The sequence below is a fragment of the Leptosomus discolor genome, chromosome 3 (assembly GCF_034619465.1).
Source record: "Leptosomus discolor isolate bLepDis1 chromosome 3, bLepDis1.hap2, whole genome shotgun sequence".
In the NCBI taxonomy this organism is placed as follows: Eukaryota; Metazoa; Chordata; class Aves; order Leptosomiformes; family Leptosomidae; genus Leptosomus; species Leptosomus discolor.
In genome coordinates this window covers 44,033,231-44,049,243 of record NC_141393.1, presented here as the reverse complement: position 1 = coordinate 44,049,243, position 16,013 = coordinate 44,033,231, and the positions used below count along the sequence as shown (strand labels likewise).

Genomic DNA, 16,013 nt, shown 5'->3' with positions numbered 1-16,013 from the left:
GTTTAATATTTTATCCATAGTAGAGATTAGCATCATTTTTCTTGCCTGGCAACTTAATGTGTAGGTGCACAGCCAAATCTGCTATCCCTCCAAATCGACAGAACTTATTCACACATGTGAAAAGACTGTACGAGTCAAAATGAAACCTTGCACATGTTGGTAGTTCATATAAGGTGAGCGTATACGCACCGTTTGACTCAACACACACATCTGAAGATCACAGTCTTGCAGATCTGTTGTGTGTGTGAAACTTTGCTTGAAGTCAGTGAGAAGGGTGCCTTTCAGACCCCAGGTGGGGCCTTGAATATGTCGAGTTGCCAGGACAGCCCACAGGCATGAGGGGAGAGGGCTGGGGTGCCCATCTCCTCCTCTGTGGATGCTGAGCCATCTTTATTCATGCCTCTTTGTTCAAATATCCGAAGAAATAAAGAAAAACAAACAGAAACACCACCACCGCTCCAAGCATGAGATGGAAGTAACAGGAGGAGAAAGGGAAGAAAAAGTAACAGAAATCAGACCTACCTTCCTGGGAACTTAATAGCCGTACAAAAAAATTATCTCTGATGGTGATGCAATAGTAACTAAACCTAGGTTTTTTGAGACACTGCCAGTAATGTTTTCAATTCTTTCTTTTAAAAAATGCCTAGTTAGAAAATCTCTCTTTATGTTCCTTCATCCTGGCTCTCAGCCTATGTTAGTGATGAAACATAAACCACTCTCTGTAGAGAATGAGAAAATTTTGAGTCACAGCTTTTTTGGTGTAACTTGAGGTAACCTTAGTGAAGTAAAAAAAATTGTCTCAGAACATAATTCATTCTGTTCTTTTTCATTTACAAGCACACCACCTTTTCCTTCCAGTTTCATTTTTAAAGGTGACCTAAATATTTGACAGTGTTCTTTTAAGTCACTCTTAATGGGATTTCGTACATACTGTTACTGGCAAGAGACAGCCTCATCAGCATTCCTGAAGTGGAGTTGTGCTTACATCCAGAAATGAGAAGGGTTAAGGAAGTGGGTAGCTCATCACTTCAGACAAAAAAAAAAAAAAGGCAGGCTAAAGGAGGAATCTTAAAGAAGAAAGGCTATCAGGTAGCAGTTGTTAAGAGAAGCTATGGTAATAAGTATTTGCAGTAACTTTTTGCCTTGGGAGTACAGAGGGAGTGTTTGGGAGGACAGATGTCAGTGTTTCTGACATCCCGCCTGATTCTCCTGTTTCGCAGCCTAAAAAGGGCTTGACCATTTGGAGTTCCCTTAGAAATAGTTTGTGCTGTAAACTTTGCATTCAACTAGGATGTAGATGTCAAGGGTCAAAGTTAACTTTTGCTTTCTCTCTCTCTCTCTTTCTCTCACTCACACCCGTTCCCCTCAATTTTATAGGGTGATATCCATGAGGATTTTTGCAGTGTTTGCAGAAAAAGCGGGCAGTTGCTGATGTGTGACACATGTTCACGTGTTTATCACCTGGACTGTCTGGACCCACCTCTGAAAACCATTCCCAAGGGCATGTGGATCTGTCCCAAATGTCAAGACCAGGTATTGTTTGGCAGAGTTACATACAATGCACTGTAAAGATTTTTCAGTGTTAAAGAAAATAACCAGATCACTTGGCTTGCTTAGATCAAGACAGCCTGACACTGAACAAGTCATAATAATGTAATAAGGCTTGTGTGAATTTGATTGAATTACCTCTGTTGGAATGCATGCAAATACAAAACTGTTAAGTCTTGGTCCAAGATTTGGGGTCTTTATTTGTAACCTTTGTGGTTTTACTCTTTTTCTGGGCCAAAGCACGCAAACTTTTGGTAAAGGTTCTCTACGACCCATAGAAATGTTGCTGCTCATCTTAAGCTCATTATTTCTTCAAAAGTTATTACTATATTCTTCTTGTCAAATAAATAAAACATTTGCACCAGCCTACTTCAATAGATAGAGCAAATATAAGCCCCTGTTTGCTTATATAGATTGAACATCAGAGAGGTTGTCTTCAGTGATCTCTAATAATGTCATCCAGCATCAGTATAATGGAGATAGATGAACAGTTTGGTGATTCTTCCTTCCAGACCCCTCTCTGAAAGTACACAATTGAAGTGAACAGATTATATTTTAATATTTTGTTTATAATTGCATTGAGATTACAAGACAAAAAAGTGAACTATGGCATTCGTAACACTTACATGGAACTCCAGAAGTTGCAAAGGATTGCTGATAATCAGCAGCCTGAAGCTGTTAGCGTTCTGTCTAATGTAGCATATTGCTTAGTTGCCCACATGACCTTTGGTTAGCCAGATGGTAATGTAAGAAAACAGCCTGACGAACGATACGCTGTTCAGAAGAATGAAAATGCAAAACTCAAGTGACTTGGTCAGTAGTTACAAGAGAGGAGGGAGTGTTACCACTTCCCTATTCCTGCTCTTGCCTACTCTCACCTTATCCCTCCTCTTCATATTTCTGTGATAGGTTCCTACAAAATTGGGGGGGGAGGAATCTGAGTAATTTCACTGTGAAGTGACTTGAGTCCTCTATCTTCTGAGGCATCCCTCTGATTCACTTACTAAAAATACTTGTCTTTCATCTTAAAATAAAGTTTGTTAGGAAGGAATATGCAGGAAGGATCTGAAAGACATAAATGGCGCTTACCCTCATAAAGAGGGTTTGATAACTCTGTTAAGATGATTCTGATAAGAAGGAGAGAGAGATAGGACAGTTTTGTGGTTTACTAGCCAGGAAGTATGATGTTTGAATGTATGGTGTGAAGACTGTTCTGTGCCATGAAAACTTTTCTCCGAGAACAACTAAGATCAGCAATTTGTCTGAACCATGAAATAATATTTATGTCTCCTGACAAGTTTGGGTTCAGATACATTATCCTTTCATTCCTCTTTTAAGTTGTTCAGTTTCATTAGTAGACTTTATTTGTGGCTATGGAGGGAATTTGAGAAAATGCTGACATTTGTAAGAAACAGGCCTGCTTTGTGGGAGCCACAATACAGTTGTGAATAATCCCCACTGTTAAATCTCAGAACAGGTTTGTGAAGCTTCGTGTTAATAGGGCTGAGGCTAACGATAGCCATAAAAGAAAATCCTTAGTCTTTCCCTCTCTCCGTTTTGCTTTTTTTAGCGAGATAGATTGTGTACCAGCTAAATCTCTAAACACTTTTCTTTCAGATGCTAAAGAAGGAAGAAGCAATCCCATGGCCAGGAACTTTAGCAATTGTTCATTCATATATTGCATATAAAGCAGGTAAGAAAATGGCTAACAACACTTGTGTTTCACTTTTAATAATGGAAGATGTTATTTCATGAATGGAGTAAAATGATACTTCCTTTACAAAAGGAAATTAAAGAGAAAGAACCTTAATCACTAGCGAAATGAAAATAGTAGTCTAAATATTTGTTAAGCCTTCTGTAATGCTTGTGTATGTAGGTGAAATTTTGGGGGTGATTTAGTGCACAAATTGTTCAATTGACTTTAAACACAATTGCCCTCTTTACATGAAGCAGTTTAGACCCTCTATCCACTGTTCTAGCAGAAGCATTTTAAATATTCTGATTAATATTCTGTTTTGCAGCAAAAGAAGAGGAAAAACAGAAACTACTTAAATGGAGTTCAGATTTAAAACAGGAAAGAGAACAACTAGAGCAGAAGGTCAAACAGCTCAGTAATTCTATAACAGTGAGTATTGCCCTTCCAAATAACTCTGCACCTGTGTTCTGGTGCCAGAATGCAGAGAGAAAACTATAGAGTGACTCCATGTGCTAGACCTGCCTTTCACTGGATTTACTGAGAATCAAGTGAGCACTTTCCTTCACTTTTTAGGACTTTGGGGAGCAGGAATTAAATACAGGCAACATGTACTTACTTATACATGATCCATGCTGACCATATATTGTAGACGTACAGCGACCTACAATATCAGCAAGTGACAAACATGATCCAGAGCATTATTGTCTGTGGGCAGTAGCTTAAGTCAAATTCTCCAGTGGCTCACTTAAATAAGAATGGTTGGGCCTCTGTGTGGAATGAGAGTTACAGTCTTGGTGCGCTTTCCAGACCTTTCTAATACAAAAGTGACCATTTACTCATGACTGACTCTCAGGCTCTTGACCTGTTGCCTTGGCAGTCAGCAGCTGGACACTGTGCATGCCTCTGCATAATATTAGTTAGACAGCGTCATACTTTGAACCAGAAGCTGTAGTTTCCCCCTTAGTTTATCTCAGTAATTGGAGCATACATTTCACTTCACTCTCTCTTCTCGCCTTAATTGGCAAATAAGGCTCTTGGGTTGCCGGTGTAACGTTTGAGCCCCTCACTTAGTGTAGCCCTAGTGAGTATCACAGAGTGAAAAATACTGAAATCTGTTACATAGCAGCACCTGTAAGGCTGGATACGTAAGTACAGACTTCCTTTTTAAATACAGATGCACTTCCGGTCTGCCTCTCTTTACTTACTAGAACAAAAGGAAGTGTCCCATGTTTATAGACCTCTAAATGCTGACAATACAAATAAAATGATTGTGAACAAACAAGTGGTGAGAGGTGTTGGTTAGCAGTTCTGGACACTGTCATCTTCTGGTTGGCAGTAGCTGGGTATAACCTGAGTGGCAGTAGAGCACTAACACTGTTTCTCAGTGGTGTACCCAGGCAGATGCAAGCCCTTAACATGAGGGATTGACAGTAGGTAAGGAGAATGGTTTATTTTCTGTGATCAAGTCATTGTTTATACTTTTGTTGGAACTGTCCAAAAAAGATGCATTAGGTCTAAATTTTGTGGTGTTTTTATGCTGCCACGAGCTGCATGTGAAAGCAGTAAAGCTGAAACCAACAGTGTCTGGAGAACAGCATGAGTAAAAGGTTTAAAAAATGTGGGGAGGTTGCCATCTTCATGTAAGATCCTGAATGTTGCAGACATAGCTACCGTTTCCTCCTTTGGGAGTTTCAAATACAGATGTAAGCAGTTTCTCACCCTTGAAACATCATTTGTGCGCTTTTTTTAAAGTTGTCTTACCCTGACTCATAACTGATGAGCTAGCTAGGTTAGTACCTCTTCTAAGAGAAAGAAGTGGCCACAAAATAAGATTTTCAAGTGAAGAAGGGCTTGGTTTTCTTTTCAAGTGCCCCTTTATTGAGAGGAGGAAGTGATGTTCCTGCTAAAATGTGTGTGAAAGCAAAGGCTGTATCCCATTAGCAGCATGCACACACACTGTCAGCAGTCAGCTGCAATAGGATGCCTGAGTTTGCAGATCTGAGCTAAAGAAATTTTAGCAATGCAATACTAATGGAAAAAAAATAATAAGAACATATACTTGGAAGTTTCCCTTTAAAAGGAACACAAGAGGATGGAGCTGTCTGTGTTCATTTGCAAAACACCTTGGGATGAAAGGGGGCCAAACCAGGTGACAGCTACGTACTGGCAGTTTAATTCCTCACCCTGTAAATACAAATTCTGCTGTGAACACAGCCCTGAGACTCCTCTTCTAGGCTGGGAAAGTGAAATTGTAGCTGCAGTTTTTTCTGCGCACATACATTGAGATCTGTGAACATCATACGCCTTCTCTTACCTTCTTTCGTTCATAAGCTTGAACTTATTACTGCTTTTCTGTTTTGCTGCAGAAATGCATGGAAATGAAGAATACCATCCTCGCAAAACAGAAGGAGATGCACAGCTCCTTGGAGAAGGTAAAACAGCTGATCCGCCTCATCCAAGGAATCGACCTTTCAAAACCCATAAACTCTGAGGTCAATTCAGTAGCCATCTCCAACAGCATGGACTCCACTAACAATACTAATGCTGCCACCTCCACCTTAGCCCCCTCCCCTTCCCAGAGCTGCATGGTGAACTGTAACAAGGGCGATGAGACTAAATAACACCGTGAAGTTAAGAAGGGGCAAGGGAGGTGGCAGCAGGGAGGAAGAGCAAAATAATGAAACTCTAGAAAAGCAAAACCGGATTTCTTCTGGAAAGTGCAGAATTCTTTAGTTCTTTGGTTCCAGGGAGAGCATGAAGATGCTTGTGCCAGGCGGCACCGGAGTTTGCCAATTGATCCTTCTTATTCTGTGTGTACATGCGAAGTTTGGATCACGTTACATGAATAGTGCCAGCTGGGGGTTCTTTGCCAGCACCATGCCAAGTGAAATAATATATTTACTCTCTCTATATTCTACACCAGTGTGTGCCTGCAGCAGCCTCCACAGCCACTATAGGTTTGTTTTATTTTTGTTTGGGGTGAGGAGCAGGGATGAGGGAGGAGAGCAGGTTTCAAATCCTTATTTGCAGAACAGTTTGTTTAGCTAGGGGAAAACAAAAACAAGTCCAAAGAGCCTGTGGGCTTTTCCTGTTTCTAAACTCTCAGTACTATTAAACCAAAAAAAACCCAGAAATATAAATTATCAAATCCCAGTGCCCAGAAGGGACAACTCTATCAAATAAGCAGTATTTACTATCGTTTAGACAGGAGATGTACAAAAGGAAAGGAGATGGACTTTTCACTGAGTAACCAGCACACGTACAGGCTGAGGATCTACTGTCCCAACAACTTTGGGTTAATCCTGTTTCTTCACACTAAACAACAGACACACTTTGCAGAATTGGTTTGGGTCCTCACACTCATCCAGAAAGCCTATGTTGGAAATGGGAAGATAGAGGGCCAGAATCCAGGGTCAGCTTGAAGCATTGGACGAAGGTGTCCCAAGAGAAAATGTGCGTCGATTACTTGAAAATGAGATTCCAACCCTTTTCTATATTTATAAACAACAAAGGTATCCTGAACAAAGTAGCACATGACCCAGATGTGTGAACTGAACAGAGAAATGTCCTTTTCTTTCACTTCCTTTCTCTTCTTTTGGTAACAAGAACTAAATAAAAAATAGAAAAGCTGTTTTTCAGGCTGACAGTCTAATTAAAGAGGTAGATGGGACCTTGCATGGTATAGATTAGAAGTAATAGTGTCAGTGAGATACAGTGAGTCTTTGTGAGTCCTTGTGTCATCGTTTTGGGCACTGTTTTTTTATGCAAGGGCAAAATCTTTGTATCTGGGGGAAAAAAAAAAAACTTTTTTAAATTAAAAAGGAAAATAAAAGATATTGAGGTCTTCCTAGTGTTACTTAAAATAAGATCAAGATAAGAAACATTGTAAAAAAAAAAAAAATATTACAAAAGTGCTATTTGTTTCCTAAACAAGTGATTTCTATTAAAAAGGTGTCAGAACTGGAGAAAATGCTGTGTACTTAGAATTTTTTAACACAGACTTTGCTTATTTATGATGACATTCTGCTGTGTTTGTGTTTTAAAATCCAGTGGGACAGTTTCCATAGATTATACCATACATGCTACTGGCTAAGCTCTAAAGAGAATCAAATCCTACAGTGCTGGATCTCAGCCTACCTGGAGGATCTGCCAGGCTTGTCTCTGCTGTTACCGTATCTCCCCTATTCTTTCATGTGTTTGTAACCCAGAGAAAAGCAATTGGCAGCATGCTTGTTTAAGGCTGTTACAGTTTTGTAATATGGACTGATTAGAGATTGAGAATGACAGTGAGTTGGCTGGACTGAAATCGCCTTCTGTTATATCCTCTTGTTTAAGAAGTTAATCTCTTATGTATAATCTTTTCACTCTCAATAGCAAAGCTTGCCATGCGCTTCCTATTATTGTGGGGTCTGTCTCAGTTTAGAGTGCTGATTCTGGTAACTTAGGGTTGTGTCCCAGAGCTGCCTGGTTTCACTACTGCATATAAACATTTGGGCAAACTCCGCTTCCACTGGAAGTACTGGGAAAACTCCCTTTACTTCCAGTGGGAGCAGAGTTGAGCCACTACACACACGATGTGAGGCAGGGTTCCTGGTGGCTGCTCCTGAAAGCATGTGCTGGGTGGTGAGGCAGACCTGGTTCGTTGTTTCTAGTGGAAAATAGAAAAGCTTTGGATTTCAAGGATGCATTTCTGAGCAAGAAGTGAATACTCCAGACACTGCGTAGCCTGAGAGAGTCTCTTTGCTGCCACAGCCAAGTATGCTTCTGCGGGATTCTTGGAGCTGTTTTCTTCCTTCTCCTTTACATTGCCCTTCTGCCCTTTAAGGACTTTTATTCCTTCTGTAGGGGCATGCACTGTTTTCAGCTCTGAGCTCAGAACTGATATCCCGAGTCCTCACATTTGTCTGTAGTTGGGAAAATGACTCTTACGTAGACTTCTCAGCTGAACCTGTGATAACCTCGACTCTGTCTTTTGATGTTTGAGTTCTGCTCTGGAGCTAGCAGAGCTGGAAGGATAAGTTAGCACAAGTGGCAGGGAGGCAGCTGGGCAGATGACATCAAAACTGATCAAACTAAAAATGTCATTGCATCCACCCAGTTGCCTGTGGCAGTCATTACCATAGGGCAGCACTGTGCCAGCAACCCATAGCATTTAAACAAAGGACAATGTATTTCAAGGGTGAACATGAGCCTTCTTTCTTAGAATATGAGCCAGCAGCTAACAGCCAGATACTCAGGAGAAACTACCTTTTTGGCCAGGTTGTTCTCTAGTTGGCCACTTGGGTAATTCTTGACATCATCTTCTGAAGCATCAAGTACGTTGCTGGTAAGAGACACTCTCTAGGGATAGGTGTGCTGAGTCTTCACGGTTCTCATGCTCTTATTTCTGGTGTTATCTTCTGAGCGCTCTTGGAAGCACTGCACTATTTGGGGGTAGCAACCTATGCCTGAAGACTTGATAGTCCTTCTGTTTTCTTTACCCATTCAGGAGGGGCTGGAAGTGAAATTCACTGGTAGCCATATTCAAATTTGAGCGTAGTTAACCAGCCAGGAGGTGTTAAAATGGCTACAGCTGCTTTTCTGAGGCACCTGCTTGTCTCTAGAATCCGAGAAGATAAGTGTAGACTTTTATGTCCCTTTTGCTACAGCATTTGTGTTCCAGACTGTAAAAGGATGCCTTTAGTTAATCATTACCTGGCAGAGAAATGGTCTCGACTTAGACTTTTTGATGCTGCTAGGTAGGTTTCTCTCTCTGTCTCTGATCCTGTTTGGATGCTTTCCCTCCTGGCTCTGCAGCAGTATCAGTCAATAGGCAAGGAATATTCCCAGGGCTGCAGTGACACTGGCAATGGTGCCTGCTACATAGACAAGTAAATTGGGGTTATCTCTGCCCAATTAGCAGATGGGCAGATTAACAATGGGGTGGAAGGGGAATTGGCATTTGCTAAATACAGAGGAAAATGGCTTTTTTTCTAGCTGCTGTAAGAGGTTTCAGTCAAGGGAGGAATTTAAACTCTGACTGCTTAAAGCTCAAGCTTGTCTTCTGGGTTTGGATTGGTTGGGGTTTTTTTAGAGTGAGTTTGTACTAAAACTTCTGCTCTTTGGGGAGCTGTCACAATGACTGGTGTTTTGTATTTCCAAACCACCATCAAGATATTAACTAATTCTTATGTCATTGCTTGTCATTGGTGGGAAATAAGTGGCTTTTAAATCTCTTATAAAGGAGGAGATGAGACCACAGAGGAAGCTCATATCAGAGACAGTTCTGGCTCTCAGCCCAGTGCTAAGGGCTTTAAGAAGTCACCCTGCTTCTTTGCTCAGAAATACAGTAAGCTTTGCAGAAGTGGGTTTTTCCCTTTTCCTTGCAATCTGTTCTTTAAACAGCTGGGAAGGTGTGTTGTGGTCAGAGTGGGAAAGTGAGCGTGTGACCTGGATAGAAGAATTAGTATTATCAGTAGTATTCTCATTATCTTTGTTTAGAGCCAGTAGCGGTTTTAGTGCTGCACGGAGCGCGGTAAAGGCAATACTTTTAGGGATGATTGGCAGGTAGGGTGAGTAGCATGGATTCTTCAAGGACATGATTAGCCAGGAGTTAGTGTTGGTAGGATGAACTAATGGTTTGCATGAGCAAAACAAGGACTTTGTTCTTTATTGCAAGCAAGTTTCTGTCGGTGGGGATATGAATTAAAAGCTGCTAACCTAGGAATTAAAGAGGTGATAATCTTATGGGCAGATCTGTTGGTTTTGTTGTTGGTAGGAAAAACAATATTGTATTTTATCCTTCCTAGCTGACCAGGCTTAAGAAAGCAAATCTGTATTCCAGCTGTCTAGAAATGTGAACCCTAATTCTGGCCTCCTTGGCTTCAAATCATCATCTTGCCTGTACTGTTGCAGAGACAGCCCTGAAAAGCAGCATGATCAGCATTCAGGAGGACTCAGAGTGAAATCTCCCTCTTAGCCCCACCAAGCTGTGGCAGCCCACAATACAGGGAGTAAACTGAAATTTCCTTCCCATGTGGATACAATGGAAAATATTTGTGAATTTGCAGTGCACATGTTTCTCTTTCTTTTTTTTTTTCCCCAGCTGGGTTGCACCCTGCCCTCTTTGCTTCTGGAGCACTGATGTTGAATACATGTTTTTTTAATGAAACATGTTTTTAAAATATCATATTCAGATGTCAAACCAAAATCCACTCTTTTACTGAGGACCTCTCTCAGTGAGCTGCTCAGATAACCACTGAAGTACCGATATTAGACTTCCTTGTGGACCATGCCCCTTTGGCCAGAATCTGTTGTGTCTTTTCAGAACTGTTTTGACCCTTCTTCACCTCCATTTGTCCCCCCTTGGGATTCTGAAGATCCAGGGCAAATTCAACCTTGCTGGATTACTGCAGTGAGTTTTCTGACAAGTATGTAGAAGAGTCAGGAACCTGGAGAAAGAGGAAGATGTTTTGTTGTGCAGCTAATTTGTTTGGTGCTTAGGCTTGCCTGGCCAACAAACTACCTCAGCAAAGGCCGTTCCCAAGCACTATGTGGATTCTGTAGTTTCTGGCATTCAGAAGGGAAAAGCTCTCCGAAGAGCCCTTCCAACAGCCAGCTAGGTGAGCCTCGCAGTGACACTTGGATCCTTGTTTTCAGTGGTCAGGCCTGGACCAGGGCATGCCCTAAAAGTCAGGTGGGATCAGGAGAACACAAGAGCTGCAGACATCTTGTCTCCAGGTTATTGCCGTTCTGGTCAGATCCTTCTTTAAGCCTCGGTCCTGTTTGTAACACCTACAGAATGGAATGTAATACTTGAAAAATATGACTCTATCCTTTACCTTAAGCTCCATTTTCCCCATGTTTATCTGGGACAAGAACTTTCTGCATCGTTGTGTCTTATATAGGCTGAGCACATAGTTGAAACTTGCCAATAAAGAAAATTATTTATACCATGCACTGGTAAGCTTGGTAATTATAGACCCATGAAAAGACAAACCTCTCCTAGAGGTTAATTTAAGATGTGGGCTTGTTTCAGAAAACCAAGACCTTACCTGTATGAGGGTCTGTCTGTATCCCCTGTCAGTATTACTAAACTACGCAAGTAGTGAACAGAAAACAGGCTTGCCAAGAGCATCGGTGCTGTGAAGATCCTTGTGCTGTGCCAGTCCCTGTACATGCAAGGTGTGTATCGCATGAGAAGAGCCAGGCCAGGGCTTCTCATCTCCCCAGGGCAGAGGTGGGTGCTTCAGGGACAAAGGAAAGGACAGAAGCCTCTTTTGAATAGCAAGGGTGGTGAGAAGGGGTACAGGGCTGGAGACAGGGGAAAGGAAGAGAGGAAGCAGGAGGAGCAAAGGAAATGAAGATTATGTAGGGTAAAGCAGAAGTGGAAAGAGACAAGAAGGAGGGAAAGTGAGGGTAGGAAAAATCCAGGAGATAGGGCTCCATTGTGAGGAGATGGGTGTTCCTGCAGTTACAGGGTTTGAAAGTTCAGTGGAAGGACTAGAACAAAAAGGCTCGTTATCTTGCCTCAATTTCTGACTTGAGGTGATCTGTATTCCAAAAGGACCAAGTGTGGTGGGAGGAAAGTGCTACTCAGCTGCAGATGGGGAAGGAAGCAGGCACTAGCTCCACTTCTGCTGCTGAGTGATCCCATCCTGATGAGAGCCTTATTTGACTTCTATGCCCCAACGTGGGATAAGGCAGATCAAACAGACCTTGGGACAGCCAGAGCCTGCTCTAATCTGGTCCATATTAATTAAAAATTTTCTTGGCTAGAAATATTCCCAAGACTAGCTAAAGGTTCAACTCTGCTGGTGTGTTGCACCTTCCTAATTTGTGTGTCACAATCGGCCTAGTTGAAACCAGCGTCAACTTCCAGACATGCTGGGTCCTGAATGGGTGGAGATGATGCCAGGCAGGACCTGTGACTGAGGTACTTCTCGGCCATCTCTTGGAATATCTGTGCAAGATTTCTGCTCTCTGGGCTGTCGCATCTGGAAGTTCTGTGCCAAAACCTCTCCGTGCAGCAATGCCTCCCTGTTTTCTTAGGATCTGGTGTCTTTAAGGACACATGCTAAGGGGCACTTCACCAGTGCAGCTAGACAGGGACATGTGGTGAGTTTAACGTGACCCTTCAGGAGCTGAGGGCCTGCATCAAGGCTACATTAAGCAGCAGCCCATGGGGCACCCTCCTGGGAGAGCGGCTGTGCCAGCTCTCATGTGTTAACAGGGAATAAGCTCTGTGTCTGTTCTTCACTCTGTAGTATCCAAGCAGGTGTCAAACGCTTCGGGAGAAACTCAGCCCAGTCCCCAACTAGGAAGGAAAAAGTACTTAAGTGTATGTTTACTATCAAGAGCGCCTGGGGAACTCAAAAGCCTTGTAAGCTTGGCTCTGTCCTGGGTGGAGAGGAGGCACGGAAAGGCAGCAGCAGCGAGCAGTATCACTCTGCTGGCGCTCAGCAGATTTTTCACCACCTGGACAATTTGCATCTTTCTTTTTCCCAAATTTACACTGGCAAATGTAGACCTTGACCAATTCCTGCCTCTTTTGTCGTCTGCCTTCCTTTATCTGTGTTGCTGGAAAAGAAGTGTTGTTGCCTCTGAGCTTTGAGAGCCCTTTTCTTAGTGAGCAACCAGAATGGCTTTGGGGATGTAGCTCAGGCAGGGAAGGGAGGCAGTGGCCTAACCCAGGGCCAGCACTGACACGGTCCAGCTCCCAGGGCTGTGTTCAGTGGCCACCCTTGATTTTGGATCCCCAGCACTGTGAGTTGGTACTGCAGCAGCACCAGGAAGATGCTGTGCATGTGCAAGCAAGGGCAGGGGCTTCTCTTGCTCATTATTCAGATCTTGGCCTCTCAGGTGGAATATGCCAAAATAGAGGGGGGGGAGGGCACTTACTTAAAAAAGAAAGAAATAAATCCCTCTGTGTCTCACATTGGTACTGGCAGTTCTGGCACTACAAGAGCTGTTTTTCATGGGCTGTGGGTGCTGGGAGCAGGCACTGTTGAAAGAAGAGGTACAGTCGCACTCCATGGTGGGTGCAGCAGGAGGCTGCGTGTTTCTGCTTGTTCTGGGCTAATGTGTAATTTCTAATCATAGTCTCGTATGTTTCTTTAATTATCACTGGCATACAAACAGTGATTGACTCTCAAGCCAGGAGTAGCATCTTATCCGTCAGCTCTCCCTCCCAGAAGGTACGTTGTCTCTGAGTCATTCCTGATGCCATATGTGACAGGCAGCCAAGACCCTCCTTAAAGGAGGGGTTTTGCTACCACGTAAGCCCCTGAGGCTCTGGCAGCTTCTGGCAGCCCCACTCAACCAGAGTCAACAGGCAGTCTTGTCCCATGAACTGCTTCACTCCAGTTACAGCTGCAGGCCCCCACCCTCTTATCCTAGCAGAGGCCTCTTGGCCGCCTCTGGTAGTCCCACAGAAGCAAAGCACGGGTTGCAAACTCCATTAAGCAAAGATTAAGCAAGGTAACCAGGGGGCAGCGGGGAGACTGCTAGCGCCAACCTGGTCAGGCTCCTGCAGAGGAAGGAAACAACTGTGCTGAGTCAACAGCACTGGAGCCCGTGGTGCAGAGAAGTGGTGGTCAGCTGCTGCTTGCCCAGGAGGTCTGGTGCAGCAGTGGGGTGGCTTCCCATGTGGTGTTTTGTCTTTTGGGGGCTAACTGGCTCTAATCTGCAACCACCCACCATGTCATCCGCAGCTGAGGGCAGGGGGGGTTGTGAAGGCAGCTCTGCTCGTATAGAGAAAATACTCAGGCCTCGATCACGGCTTCATGTTCTGGCTATCGTGGCGGCACCGTATCAGCAGACTTGTTGATACCACCACCCCGCCTATGTGCTGTGCTTTGTCCTGTCCTCCCTCACCCCAGCGTTTCACCCGAGACCAAGCTCTAAAGCGGGAGTCCTGGCTTTGGGGGTCAGACCAGGAGCTGACACAGAAGGGCGCCGTGTCCAAGCCCTGGTCCCTCCCCACTCTGCCCGACTTCTCCAGGTGCTTTTGGTGAACAGCCCCCAGTTCTGGTGGCACAGCCCCCCGCAGGCCTGATGCTGTGAGGGGACGATGGCCGCTTCTCTCCCAGCCAGGTTTCCACACGGCGAAGCCATAGCTTTTGCCCTCCACAAGCTGGTGCTGCCCGTGCTGCCCCTCTCCCTGCCAGTCTCCCGTCCTTGCAGGCCCTGGTGTAAAATGTCCTTTCTGACTGGTACTGCTCTGTTGTCACAGAATCACATCATGAGAACACCAACTTGTGAGCTGGTTGGGGTTTTTTAAATATCTCTATTTTTTTTAGCCTGATGCTCATAGTGATCTGCAGTCTCTTTGCTGCCTTCAAGTCCCTTGTGGTTTCAGTTTTGGTACAAATGTGTTTAGATTTTAGCAAATCAAAGTTGGGGGGGAGGGGGTACAGAGCATCTGATCAATTTGTATTTATTTATTTTAACATTTTACTAAATAAAACACAATAAAATCTCTTGTCTCCTTAGCTGTATGTACCAGGTGGGGACAGCAGGTCCCACAGGCACAGGGTATGGTGCAGGGCCCACAGAAAGTCCCCAGCCCCGGGAGGAGTTTCTGAGTGTGGCTCTGTGCAATGGCTGCAGCACACTCCAGCTGGAGGCTTGGCAGGGAGAAGGGTGCTGCGTTGGTAGGAATGAATTTTAGCTCTAAAAGGGGCTGTGCTCAGTTAAGATATCTCCACGGGCTGACTCAGTGGTTGCCTCCAGCTGATGCTGCCCGGCAGAGGGCACATGGAGACCAAAACCAAACTGGGTTTACTCCAGGTACCTACACCATTTGTAGACAGATTTTGGGTCAAAGGACTGGCTAGGCTGGGAAGGGTTAGCTGAAAATGATGCCACACAGTCCTCCTGCTATAGGCATAGCAATACACCTTCCAAAAAAACCCCACAGAGCCGGCATTTCTGTAGCCACCTAGCCATCAGAGAAACTCCCAGAAGCGGCCTGCTCCGTCCCGGCACTGCTCCACCACCGTGCCTCTAGCAGAGAGCAGGCTAAACTACTGTCTAGAGCTGAACTAAACCTATCTTGTCGCTTTGTGCAGCAGCACAGCAGTATCAGCGAGCTTTGGCTGTATTAAACAAAAGCTGTCTTCTAGGGACTGGTCAGGTGGAGCTGTGCCTGGCTTCGCAGTGATTACCGATGTTTTCCCAGCCCTTTCAGAAATAAAGCCTCGACAACTTGCTCCTGGTGTACCACCCTCGTCCTCCCCGCTGCAGATGGAGGCTGGCAACTTTTGTGGCCTAAGAGCCAGATTTTATTCCCAACAGTCTTGCAAAGCCAAGGCTGTTCAGCAGAGGAGCCCTGGTTGCTCCCGCTGCCTGAGTGGTGGCCAGAGCTGGGTGTCTGTCCTCCTCAGCGAGCGAGGGGATGGTCCTGTGGGTCCCGGCGCAGTGGCCAGCTCAGCATGCTGGTCTTGGGGACAAGCCCCAGCACTGCCAGAAAAAATGATGTCTCTTCTACTCGGGTGTGAGTAAATTGACTATGTGCCTGAGGAGCTGTGAAGCCCCGGGCTCTGTTTAAAGGGCGCTGGCTGTGCAGGCAGGCTGTGCCACCGCCCAGGCTGCCAGCCCCACTGCTGCGCCGCAAACCGACAGACTTGATCCCACCGCAGTCAGTGACCACCAGCCGTTTCAGCACTGGCAGGGGACCGGCGTGCCTGCCACTTGGTGACACAGACATTTCTTTTGCCTGCTGTTGCTCTCTGCTCGCCAGCCCTCCCAACTGTGCCAGCCAGAAAGCTTCAAACGTGCCAGGAAGAGC

General features: G+C 44.6%; 1 protein-coding gene across 7 annotated transcripts in view; it reads left to right on the top strand.

Annotated features, from left to right (window-relative positions):
• The window catches only part of PHF21A (PHD finger protein 21A), a 95,157-nt gene extending 88,899 nt beyond the window's left edge, over positions 1 to 6,258 (top strand). For 6 of the 7 annotated variants that reach the window (XM_086462283.1, XM_086462279.1, XM_086462282.1 and 3 more), the window contains 4 exons: positions 1,378 to 1,533; positions 3,166 to 3,241; positions 3,570 to 3,673; positions 5,611 to 6,258. In XM_086462283.1, the coding sequence (XP_086318409.1) occupies positions 1,378 to 1,533; positions 3,166 to 3,241; positions 3,570 to 3,673; positions 5,611 to 5,865 (591 nt within the window). In that variant the 3' untranslated portion in view covers positions 5,866 to 6,258. The remainder of the gene's footprint in view (positions 1 to 1,377; positions 1,534 to 3,165; positions 3,242 to 3,569; positions 3,674 to 5,610) is intronic. The other variant, XM_086462280.1, reaches the window with a different exon arrangement.
• Positions 6,259 to 16,013: the final 9,755 nt, after the last annotated feature.